Source organism: Aphanomyces astaci (assembly GCF_000520075.1).
Source record: "Aphanomyces astaci strain APO3 unplaced genomic scaffold supercont1.3, whole genome shotgun sequence".
NCBI classification, from domain to species: domain Eukaryota; phylum Oomycota; class Saprolegniomycetes; order Saprolegniales; family Verrucalvaceae; genus Aphanomyces; species Aphanomyces astaci.
The window spans coordinates 326,465-352,174 of NW_009798266.1; the positions used below are offsets into that span (position 1 = coordinate 326,465).

Genomic DNA, 25,710 nt, shown 5'->3' on the forward strand with positions numbered 1-25,710 from the left:
TGGAAGCAAGAGCCGCCCCAAGGGCACCCTTGTCACTGTTCCTCGAGCCGTGGACAGTACTGTGTATTTTGACGTCGTTCTGAACAAGGTCGTCGCTACCATTATGGCTTAGTTTCCTGGTGGTGTGCGGCGCGGTAACGTGTTCCTCCAACAAGACAACGCCAGCCCTCACCGTTGCGTTACGACAGAGCTGCTTCAAGCCAAAGGTGTGCGTGGGATTGTTGTAGCAAATCAGCCCCCCAACAGTTCAGACTTTAATGTCTTAGATTTAGGTTTTTTTAAATTCTATTCAAAGTCTTCAGCACCAAAAGGCAACTCGTTCAATCGAGGAGCTTATTGGTGCTGTAGAAAGTGCGTTTTATGAGTTACCGGCAGATACAGTTGCAAAGACATTCATAACACTTCAAAAGGTTTTGGAAATGTCCATTGAAATGCTTGGAAGCAATGATTACAAACTTCCTCATATGAGAAAGGATGCTTCAATTGCTGACTTTGCATCGTACAATGTTGAGTTCGATGCATCTTGCTACGAGAGTGCGTTAACTCATTTGCATGAGCGTCTGGGCGAGGAGTCCACCATGGAAGCGTTGGTGAATTCTCTTGATTGAGTAGTCGGCATAACCTTAAAAAAATACATTAAATTTTGTGCCTTGAATATGTTGTCTTGGAGTTGCATACAAAAATCAAGTTGTTCGAAAGCCATGGCACATACTTTAATCAAATGAAAAACTACCTGACAAACGTTTCGGATCAGAGTAGTATGTAGTAACAGACGTAGTAATCACAATAACTAATAGTATCCGTAAACAAATTGACAGTCGTATCTCATGTCGCCCGCCACATGTTGAAGCACAATGTACAGGCCCAAGAATGAACGAAAACCTTACACTTCAACTGGGCCATTTCATTACCAAAAGACTTTAAGTGGTTCTCAAAAAACCTGAACCCCATCGGAATCCCAAATAACCCCCTTTTACCCCAAGGTAAACCCTAACACGATTCATCATTACTGTTCCGTTACTTTCCATAATGTTCTGTTAAAATGGGCCATGTCATTAAACATTACCAATCTCGACCGCATCCCAAATCGTCATTCCTAAAAGGGGAGGGAAAATGGCTCAGTAGTAGTAGAGCATCGGTTTCGTAACTCAAAGGTCGTCGGTTCGATCCGGGGAAACCGGGGGGAACAATCGAAGTTCTGGATTATGGAGTAGAAACAAAAACACGATTGGAGAGATACTCTAACACGGAGATTATTGGCCAAGCATTCGAGTCACTTGTATAAATTAGGATGCGCTAGCCGTATAGTCGATGCCTACGACACATTGCAGCACGTGTTGGTGTGCGTGACCAGCGTAATCGGCCCTTGCTTGACCTCCCACTCCATAAACTCGACAATCTCGTGCTGGAACGCCGTGGCGCTACAAAACAGCCAGTCCTTGTACATGTCTTGGTCCGTGTCCGACAACTTGACTCCCTATGTCCATCGATCGATCCATCGAACTCATGAACATTTGCCGTTTATTTTCACAAGTGCATGTCTAACTCGTATGTACCTGAATCACGGAAGGGTCGAAGAAGCCAATGTCGGCCTGCGACGCAGCGTTGATGTCGCGCTCGGGCACGAACGGCGGCGGCACAGCCATGTTTTCCATCTCGACCCAATCGACGTTTTCAAAAAACTTCATCTTTTTCACCTCGTCCGCGCCCCGCGCCCCCAGCCGCTTGGTCGGATCCCGAACCAACAGCTCTACATATTGTCAAGTCGATTCAAAATTGGAGTGGTTGGTGCCCAATCGAAATCGGCAGACAATCAAAGATCGACCAATCAAAACACAGAACACGAATCAAGTGGCCAATCAATTTCACTCTTCGACCAATCGATCGATAGATTTGGCAAAGAATCAGCACAAAAGTCCAATATTTGGCTAAAAGGACAAATTCTAAAACTTCGACTAATACCGTCCATAGAAAGATGATGGCCAACGTGGGTGGGCGGCGTATCACAGAACTCCATGTTGCAAAATATTCAACCTGATCGAGTAAGCAACGTACTTTGCAGCAAGTCGGTGGCTTCGGGGGAAAAGTACTTGGCATCGTACGACGGCGTGAGTTCCAACGTGGCCATATCGTATGCTTTTTGCTACATTTGCGGCAATATGGATATATAGCAATATGGATATATATATAAATTGATTTGTGTATACATAATACATACCTTGTCCGCGTGCAAGGCTTTGGCTTTGGACGTTCGGAATGGACACTTGCCATAGAGCATTTCGTACACGACACACCCGTAGCTCCACCAGTCGACGGCTTGGTTGTAGCACAGTCGGTTGCCTGCTTCGTCTCGCAATAGCATTTCTGGCGCCCAATCTAAACAGTACGTACAGTCATATTGTCAAGTCGATTCGGAGGATCGTGGGATGAAAATGCTCAATTGAAGTGAAACTAAAAATCGACTGGCAATCGATTGAAAAAACCAATCCAAAGCCAGAACACGAATCAAGTGGCCAATCAACCATCGAATAATGTGGTGATCATTTCAAATACTCGTGTAAATGTTCCATGCAAAATTCAGTACGAAAAAAATCGACCAATAGATGTGGTGAATCACGGCAAATATTCAAATGTTGGCTCAAAGCACAATCAATATATATGCTGCTTTTTCAATGCAAAAACACACACACACGTACAGCCTCGGGTGCCGCAGCGGCCACACAGCGACGGGGTGACTTCGACGGCCAGCCCCAAGTCGGAGATGCTGCAGTTGCCTTTGTCGTCGAGGAGGATGTTTTCCGGTTTCAAATCGCGGTACACAATGTTCTTTTCGTGCAAGTGCTGTAGTCCCAAGAGGATCTGGGCCGACCAGTACATGACTTGTTCTTCCGTGAACCTACCGTATATATATGACAACCCAAATCACGGGAATCCATGTCGGAAACGAGAAAGACGCGGTACGGGCGATGTCCACAAGTAGTTACCGGCCTCGGTTCAAGTGAAAGCTGAGGTCGCCACCCGTGCGCAGGTCCAGCACAAGAAACAAATCCTCCTTGGTTTGGAACGCGTACTTGAGGCACACGACAAAGGGCGAGCTGAGCATGGTCAAGATGGCGCGTTCGGCCAGACACAGCTTCTCCGCGTGCTTTTTCTTGATGATACGTTTGTTCATGGCTTTCATCGCGTACAATTTACCTATATACATGTCAGGATGAGAGGTGCGACGGGGGCTGTACTGCTACGGTAAGGCGTGGTCGCGCATGTATAAAAAGTATCATATACTTCTAGATATCGAGCTTTCAACCAATTTGAAATGTATTTTAGTCCATCACCAACAAATCCAGCAAAGCAGTACGAGTGGCTAAAAGTGTGAATGTTGTAATCACTTTATAAAATCATATTTCGCAGGTCCGGCGATTATTCGGAAAAAATCGGCCATACATTGCTAACTCCAACGACGAAACTGTACATTTTACATTACACAAGTGATATACGTACAACCAACCTTACATTCCAAACATAGTGGATGCAACATTACACGACGAGGATCTTACCAGTACTGCGCTTGATGGCGCCGTTGACCATCCCAAACCCCCCGCGCCCGAGCACCCGCAGCAGACTAAAGTCGTCTTCGCCGATCTCGCGCTGCTGAATGTACAAAAAGTGCATGAAGCGTTTGAAGAACAAGCTTGCTTTGAATCCTTCCATTTGGTGGTGCTCCAAAGCACTCACGACGCACGCTTCGAGCTCGTCAAACAGCGTCAGCGGCAGCATCGACGTGCCCGACTGCAGGTTGACGTCTTCTAACTGCTTGCCGATTTCTTCGGTGAGGTCGCCGCGCACGCCGAGGAGGGCAGCCTCGCACTTGAATGTACAATACAGTTCCTTGGCAGTAGTCATAGAGATGGACGACTCGCGCTTCCACGCGTAGTTGGTCTCCCCGGGATTCTTGGTCGATGCTAGAAGGGGATGTGTCCTGGCAGGTGTGGTCGCAGTGGCGGCGGCAGAGCTCGCTCCAGCTGCTTGGGGGGTGGTGTGGTGGGGTGGTGGTTGCGTAACTGAAGAGATCGTAGCTGACTGCTGTGGGTTGATGTACGTGGCATAGATGGCCTACGCATGGTATCACCAGAAACCGTTCAGTCGTGCCAGGGGAAATAAAGATGGCAGCTGAATCGCAAGTATGCTTCACCTTGGCCTTAAGCACCCGTCGATTGTGCTGTGGAATGCGGCGGTACGCGTATACATCCTGTAGAAAGAAAAGCTTTTCAATGCCATGGGCTTCGGCTTCGCAGTAGCGGCGAAACAGATACAGGCCCAGGGGCTGGGATAAATACGACTCCATCGTCGGCCAATGGTGGCTCGCGAAGTTGTCGGTGAAATCGGTCAATTCTTGTGGCGCTGGTTGATGGAACGGCACGGTCGGCCGCGGCCTCGGGTCAGCCATCGCCCCGATGTACTGCGCATCCTGAATGGCATCCTGCAGTTCGTCCATGGTTGAATGGGCACACCACCAAGCGTCGCGAACAACCGTGTGCTGTTCGGAACGGCCAACGCACTTCGCCTACGACACGACCAGACTGTGAGGGACTGGTGGAAGCGGCGAGAGCACACAACGCGGTGATGAGGATGCTGTACCGGTGGCACGTGCTGTCGCCTGGACTTTGGGTTTCGTAGTTTCGTAACCACCTTTTTGCCACGAATAGATACTGTACACCGACAGCAACAACCCAAGATGTAGGTAGATGAGGTTGGCTCGGCTATGAATACTGTAACCAGAGGTATGATACACCATATGAATGTTTATCGACACGGACATAATTATCAAAACCGATATGGCGGTCAAACGGTGCCAACCAACATTTACACCCCACTGTTGACCTCGAGGGGTTTCACAAACCCTCCGTTATAAGAACTAAAACACGGTACTTTCTAGCAACACTTTTATTCGAAATTTCTAATTCGTCTTGATCTTTGTATCGGCTTCGAATATTTTCTACCGTGGGATAAGCAGCACACAACTCGAAGTGCCAGCGGCTCTACCCAAAAATCTCCATTTTCGTCGATGGCATCTGTCCCACCGCTGTCAACAATGCAAGCGGACCTGGCGCGGCAGACGAGCACGCCTGAGGTGGTTCTTATGCGCAAGCAGCTCGAGAAAGTCCAGCGAGATATGGAAGTCCTCGTGTACACGCTGGCAGCGACGCGCGAGTGCTACGAGCCTGAGCGCCTGTGCCACGACTGCCTCGGTGGTGGCGGCAGCGCGCCGTCAACCGCTGACGGTTTTGACGACGAAGGCACAGACGATGGCGAATCCAAGGAGCGGCGCGAGTTCGACGAGCTCATGGACCAAATCCAGTCGTTGCAACAACAGGTAGCGCTCCAGACTGAAGCAAGTCAGCTGCTGCGATCTGAAAACGAAAAACTTCAGGCCGAATGCGCATTGTTACAAGAGCAACAGCATACCGACACGGACGACCCCGAAGAAGATGCGTCATCGTCGCATACGAAGCTCGGCGACGCTGAAGTCGCGCGGCTCGTGCAGCTCGCCAAGGACAACGCGATCGACCTCGACACCCTTCACATTCGCCTCGAAGAAGTCACCCTAGAGCGAGACCATCTTCGCCAGGAGCGCGACTCAGCGCTGCTGTCTGCGCAGAAAGCGTGGAAGGAGAACGCGACGCTGGCTGGTCATACCAACCCCGGTCAAAAGATAAAGTATGTGCAGCAACTCAAGGACGAAAACAATAAACTCCACCAGCAACTACGAGATGCCGAGGCCCGACTAGCCCTCCAAAGCAAGCGAAAACCCTCGGGGAACTACACTACTACTACTAGCGACTGGAGCGACGTGTGCAGTAATGCCAGTGACATGGGCAACAGCAGCGCCACCTTGACGACCCTCAAGCCATCCAAGATGCTGCGCAAGGTGTCGTCCAAAGGAGGCGGTGGACGGGGGTCGAAGAGGGAGACGCCGACCTCAGGGGGTGGGGCGACGGCTTCGGCGTCTCCGTGACTTGTTACTCCCACACGACAGTAGTAGATGCATATGGTACTTGCATCAGCAACGTAATGCCGTGAGCGTGTCTGTCACACATGGAACGAACGCAAGTTGCCGTGGCGGCTCTGTGTAACTAGTATTAATATTTACGTATACTTGGATCTACTTGTAGTATTACTTCAAGTAATATTTACGTATACTTGGATCTGCTAGTATTTTTATTTACGTATACTTGGATCTCGTGGTGGCCACGTCCGCTTTGAGTTGTCGCAACCGGGCAATTGTCTGGTGCTTCTCTGCATGGCCATCTACACGAACGACATCACCCCGTCACCATATATATATATATATATAACAATGGTTGCATATATATATATCATGCCGTCACAACATACAGATATACTCAACCAACCCCACTACTCGACAAACATGTCAAACAAGGATCAACGAATAAGACTGCCGTGTATGTATATTCGAAGCCAAGACATACAAAAGATGCGCCTGCCCGTCCCAATTCAATCTGGGAATGTATGTAGTAACGTCCCGATTCAATATGGGAATGTATGTAGTAACAGTCGCACCATGTCACAGATCCAACAAAATAGGCACATCACCAACATCAACGTCAGACGATTAGCTACACAAACTAGATCGCCCTACAATCTCTCACAAGCAAAAACCCATATACATATACAATGCATGCATACACACCTCCGACAAGCGCATGCAAGTCGACGACGTACGCCTCACATGCACTGAGCATGAGCGGCGTGGCCGTGGCAAACTCGAGCGCGGCCTCGCTGGTCGGTCGCGCGGCTTGGACGTGGCGCTGCCACGCAGTCACGAGGTCCAGGATGCCGCGAAGGAGGTGAAAGCGCCATCGGGGGGCTTCGTTGGCATCGTACAGCTTGTGGTACACCCCAAACAAGTGCGCATATGAGACGCCGCAGTCGAGCAAAAACGACGAGATCCACGACTGGGGCGTCGAGTAGTGCGTGAGCTGGATAAACCACATCCACAGGTGCTCCAGTTCATGGACAAGAAACTCAACGGGGAGCGCGGGGGACGACGCGAGTTCCTTTCCCAGTGGCGTCAGTTGCGACTGTACGTGGCTGATCCACACTGCGCTTTCAAACACTTGGGGGGAGGATGAGGGGGAGTTGGCGGTGGTGGTAGGGGCATCTTGTTCGGGGTGTTTGGTGGCAATCCACTGGTTGAAGCTTACGTTGTTGGCAGATTTCGGCACGACTGAGAACAGTAGTTGCTCCCACAAGTGCTGCACAGTGCTAGCATCCTGCAACATATATTAATCAAGTAAACTATTTAACCATCCTGCTTGAAGCTAGAGGCGAAACAGTCTAGAGCAACTCGGCACGACCAGGTAAATGGACGACGACGTACCTCGGTATGGCAGCATCGAATGATCCGCAAACAGTCTCCCCACAGCTTGTATTTGGACGCGTACTGGTTGTATAATGTCGAGACATCCACGACGCGGAATTGTAATGCCTATATATATATTTATATATTATCATATATTTCGATTCGAAATACGAGTCAGGTGGAGCTCAATCGAATGAGCAGACGAACCAAATCGGCAGACAATCGATATACGACCAATCAAAACCCACAACACAAATCAAGTACCCAATCAAATCATCCACTCTTCGACGAATGCAACATCGCATTAGTGTGTGGCTTCAATTAGTGTGAAAAAAACTGGATGATTGTTACATACAAAAGTCCGTACAACGAATCGATAGAGTTGGTGAATCCGCACAACAGTCCACATTTTGGGTAAAAGGACAATATATATATATATATATCCCACAAGGTAAGCCAATCAAAAACACCATCACATACCACGCATTCCAACAACGCATACAAAGTTGTCACTCTGTGACATGGTGTAATGTCGGTGATCAAGAGCAACGATCATGCGACAAGGGAATGCAGCATCCAACGCACCTGCAACTCGGATGCTGGGACGGTCTGTCGGGTCTGTAACGTTTTCCAAATGGTGTGCTACAAATATATATCTCAACTGTCAGGTCCACCATCGTCAACCCCAATCACAGGTTTGACGCACCTGCAGTTGCAACACATCGAGCGACTCGCGCACTTCAGCCAACGCATTCAGCGCGGCCGGATGCTGCGCCGCCGCCAACACGCTCGCCGCTCGAGACATGAGTGCCACGCGTTCGTCGACGGCGCGATGGTCGTCTTGAGCCCGTGTCCACAGCACATGGGCGGCATCCACATACCGCTCTTGGACGAGGTATTGGCTGACAAGTAGCTCTGGGTCTTTGGCTTGGAGGAACGCTTCGACGCGGGGCCCTTTGAGCGTCACGAGACGCTTCTTCTGGTCGTGGTCGTACAGCCACGTCAGCACAATCAAGTGCAGCTGCGTGTCGGACGACGCCAGCACGCGACCAAGTATGCGCCCAATGGCTGCTTCGCGTTCTTCCTGGTCTGTCCACAAGGTCGTACTCGTGGCACCACAAATCGGAAGCTCTGTGTCGTTCTGGGTCAAGTACTGGATCGCCTGCACAACGCCGCTGTACGCCATGCGTCGTAGCGGCGCCACGTCTGGCTTGGTCAGCTGGCGCGCGCATGCCAAGCTCAGCTCAACAATGCCATCGAGGTATCCCAGGCCAAAGAATGCTTGGCAGATGGATTCGAGCACCGATAGCTGGGCTTCGGTGGTCCACGATTGACTCGCCAGCCGGAAATGCTCGAGGGCTTTGGCTAGCACTACCTGCTGGTCATGGGCCGTCACACACGTCGCCGCCGCGTCGAGCGCTTGGAACCCGTGGCATTCAGCGGCATCCGTGTCGGTAAACAGCAGCGGGCACTCGTCGCGCAGCTGATGCACCAGATCCTCGCTGTGCCCCGCGTCCGCCATGAGCTTTTGGATGAGCACTTTGCATGCTGCCGCGCCTGCCGTCGTCGTGACGAGCTCCGGCAACGCCAACGACAGGGTCGTCGTGTGGGGTTGGGCGACGAGCAAACTCGTGGCTTCCAGCGCCCGGACGGTAAACCGATATAAACATCGGATCGAAAACTGCTCGGCCCGCACCGCGTTCTCTTCACGTAACGACGATGGATTCGCTTCGGTCAACATGGCATTGAGTGTGCGGGTGATTGCGTTGAAGCGCGATGGTTCCGCCAACGTCAGCGGATGGTCAAGGGCCGAGGCGTATTGTGTGGCCAGGATCGACTGGAGGCGGAACAACACCACACGCACGTGATCTAGTGCATCTGCGACAACGTGATCGGTTGTGGTCCAGAACGGCCGCAGAATGCGTGCGAGGAACTTGACGAGGCCGTCGTGGTGGTACGACATGCACATGTCGTCTGTGAGAACAAAGCGGTTGGTTGCGCCAGCGGTAGTATTGCTGCCACCTCCCGATGGGGGGGTGCCACCCGACGGCGCGACGCCCGGCTGGCCGCCAAAGTCAAACACCGACTGCAGCGCCGCCATCGTGTACGGACTAGGTTCCCCCGTCGCCACAACAAAGAGCATGGCGCACGTTTCTGCGCGGCCGTAGCACTTGACAAACTGGGTCAACTTGGCCGAAAGGTCTTTCCCAGGGATAGGCGACCCTTGCAAGATACGCACGAGGTGGTCGATGGGTCGGATTTTCTCAAAGATGTGGAGGCCGGCGTTCGTGAGCACAAGGAAATGCCGTGATGGCTCGAAGAACTGCGTCACGAGTTCGCTCAGCATGGCCGGCGGTGGCTCTTCTGTCGACGAACTAGCTGACGAACTAGCTTGCATGTCGGAGAACGTTCGTTTCGTGCCAGACGAGGCAGATGCCGGCGCCGTGTGCACCGCAGAGGCTTGTCGGGCCAGCTCCTGGACGTCACTGACCTTGCCCTGGCAGCTTTCAGACGAAATGGATTCGCGCATGAGTCGCTTGTTAGATGCGTCCTGCGTGTGTCGCGCCGTCAGGTCCTGACACAAGCCGACGACCGAGTCGAAAGCATCGGGGCCGCCGTCGATCGCGATAAACACCCCCTTGCGGTACAGCGCCTTGTGCACATACGCCGGGCTTTTGCCCGTGAGGATGGCGGGCGCCAGTCCTTCCGTCACATGGTACTCTGGCGCGTCGTCCAGAGCCAGCATGGGCGGCGGCAGGCGGATGTGGCTCATGTCCAAGTGCGTCGGCCGCTTGGACGAGCTGGAAAAGTACCCCGGCGTAAACGTCGACAGGTAGAACCGGATGCCGGTGGAACTCACGGCCACCGCATGAATCGACGCGCTTTCGTCGCGCCCGACGACCGACACGGACGAGATCGTAGTCATGTTAGTCGTGAACAGTCTCGGCTCGGGGCATGACGTCCACGTGCGATGGTTGCGCTGGCAGAACCGCGCGGCTTCGGCGTGGATGTCCTTGGAGGCCACGAGCTTGAGCTCCCCGGGTGGAAGGAGGTCGTACACGTGAATCGTGGCAGGTTCTTGTGTCACGTACAGGATGTGGCGTTCGGGATCGATGGTCAAGTCGACGATTTTGCCGTGAGACGAGGCCAAGGCGCCCGTGAGCGATCGAAAGATGGACGGGATGTACGTTGATAGTGACTGTGTGTGTGTCTCCTTGCGGCATTTTCGCTTCCACCCGAGCTGGTGCAACATGCCTTCGGTCGCGTCGTACACAAACTCGTGGAGGTGGCCGTCCGACCCGCCAAAGAAGATGCGGCCGCCTGCCGTGCTCACAATCTTCTTGACCGTGACGTCGTCCGTGCTGATGCATAGTTTGGTCGCTTGTAGTCGAATCGCGCCGTTAACGGGGTCGCTGTGCTCGTACAAGATGGGCACGAGCCGCATGTCGCTCGCAGTGGCCACGACCAGCACATGCTTCACGAAGGCCTTGAACACGCCAGGAATGGGCTTGGCAATCGCCACGGCCGAGATCGTCTGGTCGATGCCGTCGAACACGACGAAACGCTCCGCGCGCGTGTAGTCCCACAGGAACAACACGTTGTCCACGGACACCCAAGCGTGATGGATCTCCTGGAGCAAACCCGAGAACGACCCTGAACGCATGTTGTCGTATGCGCTCGTTATGGCTGCAGGGTATGGCAGCAGCTTTTGCTTGTGCACGAGCTGCGCCTGCCACCCAGCGGCCGTGTTCGTGTACGGTTCGAAAAAGTAATTGTGTGACGTTGGTTCAGAGTGGTCGGCAATTTGATCCACGAGGTCAGGCGACTTGCTGTCCACAGAGTACGCTTGCTCTAGCACCTTGTGGCTTTGGCTGAGCGCTTCTAGCTCCTCATGGTCGAGAGTAGCCCCCTTCGCAGCGGTCGCGCGGCTCGGGACTCCCATCGATAAGTTATTGGACGGAATTCACTCAACCTCACAAAACCAATATTTCCCACACTCGCGAAAATTCCGGATCATTTGAATTTCATATCCGGAATATTCGACTCTGGTTGTTCGATTTTGGATTGACTACGCTACACTCGAAAGGTCATTTCGAAACTTGAGTTGTTGACTGGAAAGCAAGTCGGAAACGATGGTGACCTTTCGGTCGACTGTGTTCCTGCAAGCCTTGGGCCTTATCTACGCTATTGCGTTTTGCTCTTTGTACAGCCAAGTGCAAAGCCTCTTTGGACCGTACGACTCACCAACCATTCTTTGACGCAAGCAATCTGTATCTCATTTTTCTTCCAGGGATGGGCTAGAGCCTGTAGCTCCGTTCATGGCGAAACTTCTGCAAGATTTGGGAGACCATCCGTTAAACAGGTTTGCCCACGTGCCAAGCCTTGTGTGGTTTCACGACAGTGTCGGCTTGACGCCTGACCTGGCAATGGAACTGCTCTGTTTGGGGGGGATGGCCTTGGGGACTTTGGCCGCCGCAAACATCCTCATCGCCCCGGAAACATTTGGAGCGATGTGGCTGTCGTATCTATCTGTCATTTTGATGGGTGGCTCGTTCACTCGTTTTCAGTGGGACTCTTTGCTTTTGGAAGTCGGATTCTTGGCCATTTGGTTGGCCCCACCGTTTGGCAACTCGAGTTTGTTTGAGCCACCTCAGATCGTTCTGTGGGCGCTCCGCTTCGTCTTTGTCAAGTTCAGCTTCATGACCAGCGTGTCCAAGATCCTCTCGGGGTGTCCCACGTGGCTGGGCCTCACCGCGCTCGACTACCACTTTGCAACCCAAGAACTTCCAAACCCGCTCAGCTGGTACGCTCACCAACTTTCGGTACGTGCCTATGACAGATTGATGTGTTTTACATATGACTTAGCACTGATGATGGCTCAACTTGTAGCCGGGTGTGCACAGCGTGTTTGCAGCTGCCTCCCTGTACATTCAAGGGCCGTTGGTCTTGCTCAGTCTGTCGCCGTCGGCGTGGCACCGCTACCCAGTGTTCTACCTCAACCTTGCGCTACACATTTCAAGCTTGTTCACTGGCAACTATGGTTTCTCCAACGCGTTGGCGATTGCATTGGCGTACACTGTCTTGCCTGCGGCCACCGACCCACAGACGGACCGATTCAAGTCGGTGCAGTATACTGCGATTGCGGTTGGCTTCTTGGGGCTCACGATCACAACGTACTCGATGTTTGAAGTCGTGTACGAAAACAACCAGCCCACGGGTCTTCGATACGCATTCCGTGTCGGTCAAACCCAACAAGCGCTCAAGTACATTGTGCCTGGGGTGGTATGGGGCGCCCTCGGGGTGGCCGCCGTCGCCGCCGTATGGCAAAACCTGCGGTTGCTGTATGCTGGATGTGTGGACTTGATGCATTTTCGCATCGGCGGGGCGTTTGCGTCGGGCCATTGCGCGCTCTTCAGTGTCATTGGTCTGCTTGTATTTGGTGGTCTGGTCATGCCAGTAGCCCAATTGCACCCTGGGTGTTCCGACACGTTGCCAGACGTGATAAAGACCGCGTCGGTGGTCGCGTCGCGTCTGCGTGTCTCGTCCGCGTACGGGAGTATGAAAAAAGCCACGGGCATCCAAAAAGTCACGATTCCTGGCACGTTTGTCAACGAGTTTGCAATTGTGGCGCGGCCAGAAGTGATTCTGGAAGGCTCTGCCGACGACGGCAAGACATGGCACGCCCTGGACTTTCGCCACAAGCCTGGCAATGTACGTTAGTTTACTTTAAACATGCTACAGTGACTATTCTTCGGAATCTTCTGATTTATCTTGCTGCTGTGTAGATCCATGTAGCGCCAACCTTCGTGGCGCCCCATCAAAGCCGGATCGACTGGCTTATGGCCGCAGCCGCCAAAGGCAACTACAGCGAACACCCGTGGCTTGTTCATTTCGTCACCAAGTTGTTGCATGTACGAGCGACCCACCAATAATACTTGACGCGTACTCATTTTGCCACATATTGCAGGGATCGCCTGCAGCCATCCAGTCGCTGGATTTGGCTAAAACCCCGTTTTCGACTGCGACCCCACCCAATGTACTCTACGTCCTACATTCAGCTCTCTAACGTTGAGGTGTAGGCTGTCCGTGCGCAGCTGTATCACTACGACTTTACCCGGTGGAACACGTCGTGGGCACGCGACCTTCCACAATTGAAAGTTAATCACGCAACTACTACCAACTCAAGCGCCAATGGTTCTTTGTCATCGCCTTGGTGGACCCGGGTAATACCATCCGACATCATCCGAGAGTTTGGATGTTTGGACTACAGTAGCTCATCGGTACAATGCCGTAGACGCTCGTGAAGGAGTACTTGCCCGCTGTGGACTTGAAGAACCCGTCGTTGTCGAAATTCATCGAGGATTTTGGATGGCCAACAGTCACAGTGCCGAGTGACGTTGGGGCCACGTATTGTGCGACGACGTCAAGCCACCCCAGGTTGTGCCACGTCTTGGTCACGTTGCACTTGCTGGACCACATTCGCATCTACTTGATTGCATCGTTCGCTGTGTTTATGTTGGCCAAGGTCCGTCTCGACCGCTGGCTGACGCCACTGGAAGGCGGCGGCGACGTGGCTGGCTTGGTGAACAAACAAAAGGTTGATTGATAGCTGCTTTTGCTTACAATTAGCAATAGAGCTTAGATACTGTAAGAAATAATGGACTCAAACTCGCCAGCCAAAGTGCGAGCGTTTCACGGAGCCAAGCGAGTTATATTTAGCTGCTGTGGTCCACATTCGTCACGGCTGCTGAAAGCATGACACAAGTGTTCCCCGACGACAAGGATGACCAACCCCTCCGTCCAGAGAACTCGACGTCCTCGTCAGACACTACCGATGTGATCGTGCCAAACTCCAAAGATGAACCATCCCTTGTCACGTTCCTCCAACGTCGGTGTCGCCTCCGGACGCCTCTTGGCCGCGAATGCATTTCGGAATTCTTTTCGACGTTTGTTATGATGGGGTTTGGAGGGGGGTCAGGGGCGCAAGTCACTCTGTCGAACGGTCAGCACGGCAACTACACCCACATTACGCTCTGCTGGGGCATTGCTGTCATGCTGGGTATCCACGTTGGCGGTGCCATCAGCGGTGCCCACATGAACCCGGCCGTGTCATTTACGTTTTGCGTCTTGGGCAAACTCCCGTGGGGCAAGCTCCCTTGGTTCTGTCTCAGCCAATTGAGCGGGGCATTTTGCGCTGCGTGGGTCGTGTTTCTCATGTATTATCCGGCGTTAACGCAATACGACCCCGAGTTTACCATGGCTAAGTCCGGGCGTATCTTTGTATCTGGTCCTCAAACCACCGAGACGTTGTTGTCCGCGTTTGTCACCGAGGTATGTGCTGTCGGAGAATTTCTTCTGATGTTACTGAATGGCTTGCGCGGAACGGACTGTAGGTGCTGTGTGCTGCGTTTCTGGTCGTAGGAGTCCTTGCAATCGGACATCCATCAAATCCCCATATGAATGCACTGGGAATTCCCACCGCCACGGGCCTCCTTGTGGTCGGCATTGGCATGGCATTTGGGCTCAATACTGGTACGAAGCTGCACTGTATGGATATAATATAACGCGGTGGGTTATAGGGTACGCAGTGAATCCAGCAACCGACTTAGCGTGCCGAGTCTTTGCGCTTTTGGCAGGGTGGGGGCCGAGTGCGTTTACAATCAACGAAGGGTACTGGTGGATACCTATTGTGGCACCTTGTTTGGGGGGAGTGTTGGGGGGCGTGGCATACACGATTTGTGTTGACGCCCAGCACCCCGACAAGATTTGTACTACCAGTAGCGTCAAATAATAACGACCCGCAATGCGACATATCCAATGCCGATAGCTTATTAGGTGTTGTGGGCTTGAAGCGATGAACGTACGTCGCATACTACAGGAGTATAACTCAATTACGAAAAGTACATAAAACGTAGGACTGTCGTGGAATCAGTAGAATTGGATAGACGAATCCTATTCGCGTGCTTCATCGCAGGATTTTCTTTGGACAACACTGGAAGATTCGGTGACCGGATGTTGTACATGTAGGTGGTGTGCAAGCTTGCTTGGTTGATTATGATTTCAATGGACGATAGATTCTAAACTATGCGAATGAAAAACATCACGGTTTCGCTGCTTAAAATACACTGTTGGGGTACTTACTACCTTGTCATCGAAGTCGTTACGGTTGGTGCCGCAAGCAATGAGCCGAAGCAGCAGCCAAGTCAACATCCGACAGGCGTATCCGCAAAAGGCCATCATCGCCCAAGCGCAGGTCGCCTCCCCCACGGCATCCCCCACCCTCAGAAGCACCTACGACCCCACGCAAGTCACTGTATTTCATCGTATTTGTGACCATTTGGTATGTGATAGTCGCCCTGCCACCGCGCGCGTCGAAGTGCCCCCTTCGCGAGGGAGTGGCAGCGTCGGAGTCGTAGACTCCCGTCCGAACCGCCCCAGCAGTGCCCACACGAGGCTCCTCACGACCTATGGCGCCCCGCAGTCCACCAATGCAAGTCCAGACCAGGCTGCAGTGATTACCAAACAAGATTTGAGGCGAAAACGAGCGGAGGAGTATTTGAGTGATCGCGTGCGTCAAATCTACAACGACGTGGGCCGAGACACTCGACCAGTGAAAAAGCACTTGTTTCACGATGGGTCCTTCGGCAGTAACTCTAGCGGGGGGCGCGTCTCCTCCAACACGTACAAGGGGGACACTGAATCCCTGCAAGACACCATCCATGCACTCAAGTTTCAGCTGCATCAAGAAGCGGACAAACGAAGCAAGATGGCGGCGCGCTGTCGTCGGCTCGAGCAGGTACAGTACAACATCTGCTACGAAATTACTTTGAACCGTGTTTGGTGGTGTTAGGTGGTAGCGATGAAGGACAAGAAGTTGGAAGAAGCATTGGCCTTGCACGCCCAACATGGCTCGTACAACTCGTACCAGCGCGAATTGGCCAACCGCGAGCGCGCATACAACCACATGCTGGGAAAACTGCGGGAAAAGATTGATCAGCAAGCAACGACGTTGGCCGCGTACGAAGACACGGTGAACGATCTCAAGGCCAGCACCAAACACACACGTGTGATGGAAATGGAGGAAACCTTGGCGCAACTGTCGATGGAATTGAAGTTGACCGAGGCCAAGGTCGAGGACAGGGACCGAGAACTAGCCCAGTGCTACAAACAACTGGAAGATCGATCAGAAAGCACGGCTCAAAAGGCCGTGAAACGGCTGCGCACGGTTGTGCTAGCCCTCAACGACGACAAGAAGCGGCTGGATAAGGAAACCAAAGTGCTCAAGGCGTACATTTTGGCCAAGGAACGGGAACTGGCGGCCATCACCGTCGCAGCCAAGAGCCAACCCAAGCCCAAACAACCCAGCGCGGTTGTTTCCCCCAACAAACCGACGGCGCGTCCGGTTGTCGTGGCCGACCCGACGACTCCAAAACCCCCGCCATCTAAATCTGCCGGACGGCCGCTGTCTGCAAGTCGCAGCCGCCCTATCAGCACCCCAGGCCGCTCCTTGTCGACACCGCAACGCCCTCTGAAGAGTGAACACACAGCAGTAGTCGTCTCCCCCAAGCCCACTTCGGCCAAAAGGCCAACGGTGACGAAAGCTACTGCACCCCCTCCAGTGTCTGTTACGCCAGTTGTCCCTCCCTTGCCGTTGACAGTATGCATGATGGCGGAGCTGGTGGAACCCGAAATTCCATCGCCTCCCCCTCTGGAGAAACCATTGGGGCTCGAGATGTTGCAGACCAAGGTGGCGCCGACGGTCCCAGTTGTGGCTATTCTAACCGTGGCCTCCACCACTGAGCCGCCAAAGTCCACGATGTCAGCCCCCGCAACAATTGATGCGGTGAAGTCCAGTAAGCTGGAAACAAGTACAACTTCTCTCTCGGAAGCCCCAATATCCAACAATCCCTATTCAAACTCGCTTCCACAAGTTGTAGCCCCCGCAACGGCCGACGACGACTCGCTCGTCGATGATTCAAAAGACACGACCGACATTGAACGTATTTTAAACGGCGGAGGCCGCGCTGCTGTCGCCGACATTTCTTCGCCACCGGATGACGATGATATGGACGATGCAGACTTCGAGGCGCTGATGGCGTTTGAGACAAAGGCAACACCTCGTCAAGATGAAAGGCGTGACGAGACTGTTAAACTCAATGACAAGGACGACGACGACGTCGACGAAGAAGGGGACGTGTTGACTGAGATTGCCGCGCTGAAGATTCAAAAACTCTACAAAGTATACTCGCGCCGACGAGACTCGATGGAGTTGCACCGCGAAACGAAGAAGAAACAACAGCACCGACAATCGTCGCGTAACAAGCTCCAAGATACACTGGTGGGGGGGCAAGACGCTGTGGCGCAGTCGTTGTTGTCAAGCTCTTCGCTGGGTAGCAGCACTTCGAGAGAAGCACCGACCAGAATTCCAGTCGAGGCAGAGCACAAAGCTGCGTCCGTCATCCAAAAAGCGTATCGTCGGTCAACGACGACGACAACAACTGCAGTTTCTGGGCCAACAACGGAACAACGTCCAGCAGGTGAAAGAGCAAGTCTAGAGATCACAGAAGTACAAGCGACACACGTGGAGAGCGGGGGTAAAGCTGTCATCGTGGACGCAATGCCCGCAGAAAGCAACATGCAAAACTCTTCCAGTCAGTCGGTGGTCAAATTCTTGGGGGAAACTACCGCTACAGCCGAGCCATGTATTGACAATACCAACGACGAATCGTATTTTGAACCTGCTGAAAGCGATGGGGAGGTGACCCCCAGCGCGTCTGAATCCCTGTTGGTGCCGTCTTCTTCAAACAATGAGGCAATGTGGTCGAACAACTCCGATGGGTACTCAGCACCAGACGAGAGCGAAGGCCAGGTCACCCCTAGTGCATCCAATGACGCATTCAATGTTATCCCCAACTCAACGCTAGTCGATCACAACGATATGAAAATCGATTCTCCCAGACAGGAAGACAACGACGACGAGAATTCTCAGCCAGGTTCCCCCCACGGCAAGCGCACACCAAGTCCGAAAGTTGCAGAGGGGTACAGTGTGCAACATACCGTCGCCGCCACCGCCATCCAAAACGCATTCCGTCACTCGTCGTCAGCAGCATCATCCCGTGGGAATGCACCCTCCGCGCCAACATCGGCCGTCGACGTGAACGACGACGATATGTACTCGGAAGTCGCTGAAAGCGAGGGCAAAATTTCACCTAGTATATCGGATTCAGAATTGAATGGCGCTTCTCCTCACCCAATCAAAGCTGAGGCCACCCAGCAAACGGCCGCGGCCTCTGCGATTCAAAAGGCATACCGTCGGTCGTCCATGGCTGGATCGAAACCAATCGCACAACATGATGACGAGGGTACATATGACGACAACTACGACGACGACGATGTCGCAGATGATACCCCGTACTCGAATGTTGCTTCCAGCGACGGCTCGGCCGTGTCACCTAACGGGTCGACCATCGAGATAGGCGCAGCAACTTCGGAAATGCCCACCGAGAAGCGGCATGCCGCGGCGGCGGCGATTCAGAAAGCATTTCGTGATGCGATCGTGAGGGGAAATGGTCACCCCTCAAACGACACATCAGCTTTGATATCGGTACATGAAGATCTTGGCGGCGCGGACGCCCCCTCCGATGTGGTACAAAGTGGCCACGAGCGCAACGCTCCGACGCCAGTCCCCCCCTTGGATTACGAAGCAGACAAGCATGCGGCGGCGACCACCATTCAAAGCGCGTTTAGGCGGTCAATTCCTTCCACGCCTCGGGCGATTGACGAATGTGAAGTCACACAGCCCAGCACGGATGCGACTGCCGAGGCATGGTCTACCTTCCCCATGAACCTGTCGACCCAACAGAACCAAGCGGCCAGTGCCATTCAAAACCCTCTCGTACGGCCGTCTCTCGCGTCTGATGCCACTGGAGAAGCAGAAGCTGCCGGGGACGACGATGTGTACTCTGAGCCTGGAGACGGCGACGACAAATTGATTCCGTCAACGTCCTCGTCGCATCCTACTCGAGCCTATGATGAGCACGACTCGATGAATCAAGATGACCATGTGCCACAAGCTGAAGGTGCACGGCGTCCAGTCCAAGATGCCAAGAAACCATCGACATCCTATGATACCCCCCACGAAGGCGGCGACGATGGATCCTCAAGCCTTACAACCCACTACAACATGGCTGAAGCAACGACTTCCTCAAGTGCCAACGGCAAGGTGCACACTGGGGGCGAGGCGATCAACGCTGCATCGGCTTATGTGGCCGCGCAAGAGGTGAATTTGAACGACGCTGCAAGTACAATCCAGCACGCATTCCGCCATAGCACCCCACGCAGGACCACTACGCCAACTTCTACGGATCGACCCGTGGAAACTGACCCCACTCGTCGCCACACTGGTGACGTTATCGATGACGACACGTCGTTGTATAACGTCATCCCCACGCCACGTGATAACGAGTATCCCAACGACGAAGATGTGACACCGTCGCAAGCGCCAAACACGTCAAGCCAAGACGACGTACCTTCGACGTCCGACCGCCACTTGATCGAATCGGTGATGGATCACTTGGACGACGAAGACGATACTGACAGGCGGCTGGCGGCCGACGTGCCGCTCGAATACGAAGACGAGTTTCTGGACGACGACAACGCAGACAACGAAGGCATCTCAGAAGACGCGCAGCAGCTCGTGGCGGACTAGCGTGCCGAGGAGTAGTAGCATGTGGGCAGTAAATTAGTATATTTAATATCGTTTCGCTAGTACTGTACTACATCAGCGATGGTTGGTTGGTGCTTCGTCGACTTCGACGAGAACTTCGCTGCTTCAGGGCCTGGGGAGGTGTGAACTCGACGCCGTCTTTCACCCTGTCCTCTGGTGCCAAATTGGATCGAGCGGCATACTGGGACGCCAGCCAGTCCACCGCGATGGAGTTTGTGGCCACAAGCGTGTAGTACTCGAAGAGTTCTGCTTCTCGTTGCGCAATCTTCGTTCGACGGCGCATGTCCTCGAGGACGTGCTTGGGCGGGAACGATGGCAGAACGAGGGACTTGTCCAGCGCGCGAAGTGTGTGCAGGAGGGTCGTGTGCAGCTGGCGCAGTTCCGAGTATCGCCCGTTCAAGCTGAAGCGGAAAGCGTCGCTTTGCATCTCAACGTAGAACCGCACGGATTTCCCGTCGGCTTCCAAGTGTCCTGTCACTGCCAGCCCAACGCTCATGATATTGTATGTAGAAGGCGCTTGGTTCAAAAAATGATCCCATTGGCTGATTCTCAGTATTCTGAGCTGACTTTAAACCAATAAAACGTTACTGTGCCACAATGAATTAGCCAATCAACAGTGCCACGCGCAGAACATCATCAACACACCATGGGGTACAACGGCATAGTTGCCGCGTTGACGCCGTTCATTCCACCCTTCCTCCGCGTAAACGAACAGACTTGGGTGGAGATCAAAGCGCTGTGTCCGTCCCTTGCCCAGCTGCGCAGCGTTCTGACATGGCAAACGTTGAAGTACACTGTGTACTTTGCAATCTGGACGGCGGGGTTGGTGTGGAGCGGAGGACATGACTTGGTGACTTTGTACATCATTGCATCGCTATTCACCTTGATCGTGGCCAACCTTGGGGACAAAGAGAAAGACTCCGTGATCGTTGACGAGCATGGGCGGGCCGTGTCCATTCCCAGCGCGTACTCGGTGTTCAATACGAAGGCCAAGCGGCTGGCGGGCCAACTTACCACTGAGCACTTCGAGCAGCAGATCCGCAACCGTGGCCCCCTTCCCGAAGACGACAGCGATGACGATGACGATGATGACGACCCCGATTTGCAGGAAGCGCTGAGGCAGTCGCGGTCGTTTGCCAACGCAGGTGCTGGCCAGCGGCTTGGTGGAGGTGCCATGAACCGTCGCCGGTAGTAGTTTAACCCAAACTCCATCCACGTCATGAACTCTCAATTGTCTTATCGGTGCGATCATGTATCCATTATCGTGGGAATTCCTACGCTAACGCATTTCGGAGTGTTTCAATCTGAGCTTGCACTTCCTTGTCCTCTGTCGTCTTGACCGGCACAGCATCCGCTTTTGCCAGCCATAGCTTGGCTTCAACCACATTTCCCATCTTCGCATACGTATCCGCAAGCAAGTACACGTTTTTCTTCCAAAACCCAGGGCTCACATGCTCTACAAGACGAGTCATCCCGTTGTTCGATCGTGGTATATATATATATATATATATATATATATATATATATATATCTTTAATATATTAATATATCAATATATATCTTTAATATATTAATATATCTTTAATATATTAATATATATATCTCTTTAATATATTAATATATATATATATCTTTAATATATATATATATATACCAGCATCATGAAAGTGGCGCACAGCGTCCTCGTAGGTCGCCGTGGGCGGTCGGCCAAAGAGCATCGTCGCAGCTTGTTTCTCCAGCCAGCCCAAGTTGGCAAACGCGAGGCACCATTGGCCGAGAATGTTGTGCGCCGTCGCATCGTTCGGATTCAGTTCAATCGACCGTTCAATAAAGTTCTACAGTATTGGTCCTCGTGACATTCCGACGTGGACAGGTTGTTCCGACCTTGATTTTGAACGCGCCCTTGATCTTTTCGGATGTATCGCGGTAGTTGCCCACGGAGCTCAGCATGATGCCCATCCACTTGTTGGTCATCGCGTCGTTTGGGCGGAGTTCGTACGCGCGTTCGGCAAATGTCATGCCCTGTCATGCTGCCACGTCATTCTCTTGACTTTATTATGGAAAGTCAAACGATCGTGTGTTTGTTACCTCAAACACGAGGGCTTTTGTTGCGGCTACGTCCGTGGTCTCGGTCGTCATGTCTTGACACGCACGCGCACTTCGCCACAACTATATATTATAAGTCGATATATTCGAAATTGGAGTAGGGTGTGTGCTCAATCGAATGAGCAAAATCACACCAAATCGGCAGACAATCGATATATCGACCAATCAAAACCCACAACACTCGTCATGTGGCCAATCAGATTTGCTCTTCGACCGAAAGCAGTGTGCGACTGAAATTAGTGTGATACTGGACGATCTTGACATACAAAAGTCAAAGAATCGATTGATAGAATTGGCGAAAAATCAGCACAAAGTCAACCAACTTTTGGGTAAAAGAAAGGCAATACAAATAAGATGAGCCAACAACTTCATATAATCGGATGCTTGCACGCACGAGGTCTCGTAAACGGTTCGTACCAAGTCGATGCTTTGAGGGTAATACTTCAAGTTTTCATCCAGGAACGCCTTGACAGGTTGAAACTTTCCTTGGGTGTACAGCTCATCCGCCTTAGCCACGAGCGCCGCGTGGTCCGGCAAAGGGGCTACCGCCGCGGGAGGAAGGGGGGTGGATGATGATGGTTGCGACGCGGCAGCCGCGTCGGTTTCAAAGGTGACATTCCGTCGCGGCGATGGGGCTTTCGCTGCCCACGACGGTGATCCATTGCTGCCACCTATACAACGTCATACAAAGGGAGTTGTTGCGATGATGATGTTGATGGTATAAGTCAGAACGTTATCCGAAGGCAATGTACTCGAGGTCGACGGATGGTCGCCGCTTCCAGGTGTGGTTGGAGTGCTGGCGTCATAGCACGGAGTTGCTTTGTCGGTCAACAGTGGCGGCGGCAACGTCGACACCAAGCTGCGCTGGTTGACGGCATGGATCAACGACGCTAGAGGAAGAAGACAGACAGTTGTTATGTTGGGAGATCGTGTCATGATTGTGTTGGTCGGCGTACCGGCGACGATGCCGACACCAACAAAGAAGAGCGGCGGAAACATTTCGACGTGCATGATGGATGGGATGTCGTGGCTGGTCAACACGACAACGCTGGCCACGACCACCACAATCGCAAGGAACACGACCCCAAACAACGACAGCAGCATGTTGCTTTCCTGCACCACCAGTCGATCCATCTCCAATCGCTCGTCCGTCGTCGGCAATAAAGACTCGTCGCTCTCTGTGGCGCTAATGGCGCTCGTGTGTACTTCGTCGGAAGGCAAGGGCGTTGTCGGAGGTGGCGATGTCGCCTGCGACTCATGTCGGGAGGTAGTATCGCCAATATGCGGAATCTCTTCCTCGTCCTGAGGTCGGTCTCCTCCAAGACCTCGTGTAGCATATCTGTACACAAGGACAGTGCCCGTCGCAACGCCAACGGCGGCCACGGCGAAGAGCACCGTCCGAGCCCAGCTCATCCAGAACGATCAACGACTTGTGTGTGGAATACACCATTCCTGGTCCCTGATTGGTGTCGAATTACACCAATCAGAAGGGGCTATTTACGAGACGTCCAGAATTCTATAATAATAACCCCTCTAACGTTACGAAACAAATTCACGAAACACAGTAGTTTTGTATAGTCAATAAAAGCTTATTAAAACCATCATTCTGAAGTTATACACACAATCTCAACTTGAGGACTTCAAAATTGACACTGGTGCGAGAAATTTGTGCCCAGATCCTTTAGCCACAAGGGAAATTGAAGCACGGCACAAATGCATGGGGCTGCAGGAACTACCAGTATGTTGCTTAATAACTTATACGTGCTTGAGCTAGGTGTAATGAGTGCCGACAATAACACAGGCTTGCATATCGTTGAAAACCACTTGACCAAGTCTCACTCATCTCGACTTCTATTGATAACGTTAACTTAAGCTTAGTTGCGGTATGATTTCTTGCCTTACATGTTGGCTCAACACACAACCCACAAACCACCTACTACAAGCTACAGCACATGCGTTTGATGGCCAATCATCGTCGTAGATAACTCGACATTGTCGCATGGTGGTGTTTGCCACGTCTAAAGACATGGGTACATGCAGTCGTTGATGGTAACACGGCCGCATTAGGGACATAGACTTGGATACTAGAAGTGCGAATGATCTAAAGCTGCAGATCTGACGCGGAGATTACCGCGCATCCAACTCGTTCTGCAAATGTCAGATCTGCAGCACTATGTCATTCACACTTCAAAGCGCACGTGCGTGAATGTTGGAGCTGAGTTTTCGGACCGGACTAAGGTGGGAGGAGAGTGCTATGGACTGGGACACATTGAGCGACGGGGTCGAGGCGGATGCAAGTGATCAGTGAGAACGTCATAAGAATCGTGGCCATGCTTGCGACGCCGCACCAATCCGGCGTCGCGAGCATGACCACGATTCTTATATCCTTCTCGACCTGGCGGCAGTGTCGAACGAGATGGTTGATGGCTGACACTATTGCGTTGGGCTTGGAGGAGTGCGGGGATGGCGACGCTGGGGTAGTACTGGATGGTGGAGATATCTTTCTGCTGTCTCCACCATGCAGCACCGTCCCAGTGTTGCAAGTTGCCTCGTTGGTGGCGGCGACCTACACTGTGGCAATTATCTTCCGGATAAGCATGTTTCGTAAAACCAAAATATGTATACATAATCCAAGTACAGAAAATTGCATATTTTGGCTTTACGAAACAGTTTATTTCGTGTTCCCTGTTTATATCCCGCATATTGTTTCACCCGTGTTACGAAGTTTAAAAAGTACTACGTAGTACTTCGAAGTATTGGAGTTTTTAAACTTCGTCGACAGTTATTAATAATAACGTCCCAACATGAACTTACAGTCAGTACTTCGAACTATTAATAGTAAGTAGTACAGCTAACAGTGTAAACCCCTGAAATCCATAAGTGCCAAAAGTACAGAGAACCGTGGGTGAACTCGCCCACAGTTGACATTCTATATATCTATGGTATTGTATGGTAGTGCCAGACAGTTGCACAAAAATATTTTGTTTTAAGATAGAGAGGTCCTGGAGTTGGACCGATGATTTAAGCCATGAGTGTAACGTGATACACAGATGTCCCACCAAAATTCAAAACAAAAATCTAACAAGTATTGTGCTTTGCACCTTTTTTGGCAATTCCAGGGTTAAATTCATTGTTTAAAAATTTCTCAGGCTTAAATAATGTCTAAAGTAACTTGAATAACGGTTGGGTGCGTTGTTTAAAGTTACTTCATCTAATGCGATGTTTGGTTGGTTGAAGGTGGTTTTACTGGCACTTTCGTAAAACAAGTTGTTTGCCGTTTTCATTCTGGCAAATAACTTGCTTTACGTCAACATGTCAAGGTGCTTGACGCAATGAAACTGAAGGAGCTATGGCCACATACATGACCTCCCATCCGTGATCACTACAGTACTAACATTACCTACTCCGAGTAATGTATATAACGTTAGGGATATAGTTAGGCTACAGTACATGTAGTCGTCGCTCTGTCCAATGATTCAAAGCTATGCCATACCTT

The 25,710-nt window shown here is 52.1% G+C and overlaps 8 protein-coding genes across 14 annotated transcripts; 4 read left to right on the forward strand and 4 right to left on the reverse strand.

Moving 5' to 3' along the window:
• Window positions 1-1,228: 1,228 nt before the first annotated feature.
• On the reverse strand, window positions 1,229-4,754 carry H257_01697 (AGC/GRK/BARK protein kinase). 3 transcript variants are annotated; one of them, XM_009825020.1, is made up of 9 exons: window positions 4,636-4,754; window positions 4,190-4,561; window positions 3,555-4,110; window positions 2,985-3,195; window positions 2,697-2,896; window positions 2,219-2,376; window positions 2,056-2,143; window positions 1,557-1,750; window positions 1,229-1,477 (listed from the first exon to the last, which is right to left on the reverse strand). In XM_009825020.1, the coding sequence occupies exons 2-9, from the start codon at window positions 4,490-4,492 to the stop codon at window positions 1,316-1,318; spliced, it is 1,872 nt and encodes a 623-aa protein (XP_009823322.1). In that variant the 5' UTR covers window positions 4,493-4,561; window positions 4,636-4,754; the 3' UTR covers window positions 1,229-1,315. The 3 variants fall into 3 exon arrangements, with proteins under 3 accessions (XP_009823322.1, XP_009823320.1, XP_009823321.1); XM_009825018.1 differs by having other exon boundaries at window positions 2,035-2,143; XM_009825019.1 differs by lacking the exon at window positions 4,636-4,754 and having other exon boundaries at window positions 4,190-4,625.
• A 250-nt stretch (window positions 4,755-5,004) lies between these two features.
• On the reverse strand, window positions 5,005-11,364 carry H257_01698. 2 transcript variants are annotated; one of them, XM_009825021.1, is made up of 5 exons: window positions 8,088-11,364; window positions 7,967-8,023; window positions 7,400-7,507; window positions 6,710-7,292; window positions 5,005-6,306 (listed from the first exon to the last, which is right to left on the reverse strand). In XM_009825021.1, the coding sequence occupies exons 1-5, from the start codon at window positions 11,322-11,324 to the stop codon at window positions 6,221-6,223; spliced, it is 4,071 nt and encodes a 1,356-aa protein (XP_009823323.1). In that variant the 5' UTR covers window positions 11,325-11,364; the 3' UTR covers window positions 5,005-6,220. The 2 variants fall into 2 exon arrangements, with proteins under 2 accessions (XP_009823323.1, XP_009823324.1); XM_009825022.1 differs by lacking the exons at window positions 5,005-6,306; window positions 6,710-7,292; window positions 7,400-7,507 and having other exon boundaries at window positions 7,836-8,023.
• H257_01699 lies at window positions 5,027-6,222 on the forward strand. Of its 2 annotated transcripts, XM_009825024.1 has the most exons (2): window positions 5,027-5,371; window positions 5,429-6,222. In XM_009825024.1, exons 1-2 carry the CDS (start codon window positions 5,063-5,065, stop codon window positions 6,011-6,013), a joined length of 894 nt encoding a protein of 297 aa, XP_009823326.1. In that variant the 5' UTR covers window positions 5,027-5,062; the 3' UTR covers window positions 6,014-6,222. The 2 variants fall into 2 exon arrangements, with proteins under 2 accessions (XP_009823326.1, XP_009823325.1); XM_009825023.1 differs by having other exon boundaries at window positions 5,027-6,222.
• Window positions 11,365-11,455: 91 nt separating the features above from the next.
• H257_01700 (hypothetical protein) lies at window positions 11,456-14,081 on the forward strand. 3 transcript variants are annotated; one of them, XM_009825025.1, is made up of 7 exons: window positions 11,456-11,615; window positions 11,673-12,204; window positions 12,272-13,093; window positions 13,168-13,293; window positions 13,350-13,418; window positions 13,462-13,605; window positions 13,677-14,081. In XM_009825025.1, the coding sequence occupies exons 1-7, from the start codon at window positions 11,515-11,517 to the stop codon at window positions 13,986-13,988; spliced, it is 2,106 nt and encodes a 701-aa protein (XP_009823327.1). In that variant the 5' UTR covers window positions 11,456-11,514; the 3' UTR covers window positions 13,989-14,081. The 3 variants fall into 3 exon arrangements, with proteins under 3 accessions (XP_009823327.1, XP_009823328.1, XP_009823329.1); XM_009825026.1 differs by having other exon boundaries at window positions 13,350-13,605; XM_009825027.1 differs by having other exon boundaries at window positions 13,462-14,081.
• Window positions 14,082-15,538: 1,457 nt separating this feature from the next.
• Window positions 15,539-20,619, forward strand: H257_01701 (hypothetical protein). Its single transcript, XM_009825028.1, has 3 exons — window positions 15,539-15,685; window positions 15,734-16,178; window positions 16,233-20,619. Exons 1-3 carry the CDS (start codon window positions 15,564-15,566, stop codon window positions 20,088-20,090), a joined length of 4,425 nt encoding a protein of 1,474 aa, XP_009823330.1. The 5' UTR covers window positions 15,539-15,563; the 3' UTR covers window positions 20,091-20,619.
• H257_01702 (hypothetical protein) lies at window positions 20,100-20,621 on the reverse strand. Its single transcript, XM_009825029.1, has one exon. The coding sequence runs from the start codon at window positions 20,602-20,604 to the stop codon at window positions 20,158-20,160; it is 447 nt and encodes a 148-aa protein (XP_009823331.1). The 5' UTR covers window positions 20,605-20,621; the 3' UTR covers window positions 20,100-20,157.
• Window positions 20,622-20,730: 109 nt separating this feature from the next.
• H257_01703 (hypothetical protein) lies at window positions 20,731-23,642 on the reverse strand. Its single transcript, XM_009825030.1, has 7 exons — window positions 23,171-23,642; window positions 22,967-23,104; window positions 22,632-22,885; window positions 22,197-22,277; window positions 21,993-22,130; window positions 21,763-21,943; window positions 20,731-21,564 (listed from the first exon to the last, which is right to left on the reverse strand). Exons 1-7 carry the CDS (start codon window positions 23,625-23,627, stop codon window positions 21,383-21,385), a joined length of 1,431 nt encoding a protein of 476 aa, XP_009823332.1. The 5' UTR covers window positions 23,628-23,642; the 3' UTR covers window positions 20,731-21,382.
• Window positions 20,732-21,339, forward strand: H257_01704 (hypothetical protein). The gene has a single exon (XM_009825031.1). It carries the CDS (start codon window positions 20,755-20,757, stop codon window positions 21,298-21,300), a length of 546 nt encoding a protein of 181 aa, XP_009823333.1. The 5' UTR covers window positions 20,732-20,754; the 3' UTR covers window positions 21,301-21,339.
• Window positions 23,643-25,710: the final 2,068 nt, after the last annotated feature.

Excerpts from the sequence above, each read along its gene's own strand:
- H257_01697 (XM_009825018.1), bottom strand. The coding sequence starts at position 4,492 with ATGGACGAACTGCAGGATGCCATTCAGGATGCGCAGTACATCGGGGCG. Across the intron at positions 1,751-2,034 it reads TACGTTGCTTACTCGATCAG|AGCTGTTGGTTCGGGATCCG; the intron begins GTTGAATATTTT and ends GACAATATGTAG. Across the intron at positions 1,478-1,556 it reads TCGACCCTTCCGTGATTCAG|GGAGTCAAGTTGTCGGACAC; the intron begins GTACATACGAGT and ends CGATGGACATAG.
- H257_01699 (XM_009825023.1), top strand. The coding sequence starts at position 5,063 with ATGGCATCTGTCCCACCGCTGTCAACAATGCAAGCGGACCTGGCGCGG.
- H257_01698 (XM_009825021.1), bottom strand. The coding sequence starts at position 11,324 with ATGGGAGTCCCGAGCCGCGCGACCGCTGCGAAGGGGGCTACTCTCGAC. Across the intron at positions 8,024-8,087 it reads TCGATGTGTTGCAACTGCAG|CACACCATTTGGAAAACGTT; the intron begins GTGCGTCAAACC and ends ATATATTTGTAG. Across the intron at positions 7,508-7,966 it reads TCCCAGCATCCGAGTTGCAG|GCATTACAATTCCGCGTCGT; the intron begins GTGCGTTGGATG and ends ATATATATATAG.
- H257_01700 (XM_009825025.1), top strand. The coding sequence starts at position 11,515 with ATGGTGACCTTTCGGTCGACTGTGTTCCTGCAAGCCTTGGGCCTTATC. Across the intron at positions 13,094-13,167 it reads TTCGCCACAAGCCTGGCAAT|ATCCATGTAGCGCCAACCTT; the intron begins GTACGTTAGTTT and ends GCTGCTGTGTAG. Across the intron at positions 13,294-13,349 it reads TCGTCACCAAGTTGTTGCAT|GGATCGCCTGCAGCCATCCA; the intron begins GTACGAGCGACC and ends CACATATTGCAG.
- H257_01701 (XM_009825028.1), top strand. The coding sequence starts at position 15,564 with ATGAGCCGAAGCAGCAGCCAAGTCAACATCCGACAGGCGTATCCGCAA. Across the intron at positions 15,686-15,733 it reads AGAAGCACCTACGACCCCAC|TCGCCCTGCCACCGCGCGCG; the intron begins GCAAGTCACTGT and ends GGTATGTGATAG. Across the intron at positions 16,179-16,232 it reads GCTGTCGTCGGCTCGAGCAG|GTGGTAGCGATGAAGGACAA; the intron begins GTACAGTACAAC and ends TGGTGGTGTTAG.
- H257_01702 (XM_009825029.1), bottom strand. The coding sequence starts at position 20,604 with ATGAGCGTTGGGCTGGCAGTGACAGGACACTTGGAAGCCGACGGGAAA.
- H257_01704 (XM_009825031.1), top strand. The coding sequence starts at position 20,755 with ATGGGGTACAACGGCATAGTTGCCGCGTTGACGCCGTTCATTCCACCC.
- H257_01703 (XM_009825030.1), bottom strand. The coding sequence starts at position 23,627 with ATGAGCTGGGCTCGGACGGTGCTCTTCGCCGTGGCCGCCGTTGGCGTT. Across the intron at positions 23,105-23,170 it reads TGGTGTCGGCATCGTCGCCG|CGTCGTTGATCCATGCCGTC; the intron begins GTACGCCGACCA and ends TTCTTCCTCTAG. Across the intron at positions 22,131-22,196 it reads CAAAAGCCCTCGTGTTTGAG|GGCATGACATTTGCCGAACG; the intron begins GTAACAAACACA and ends GCAGCATGACAG.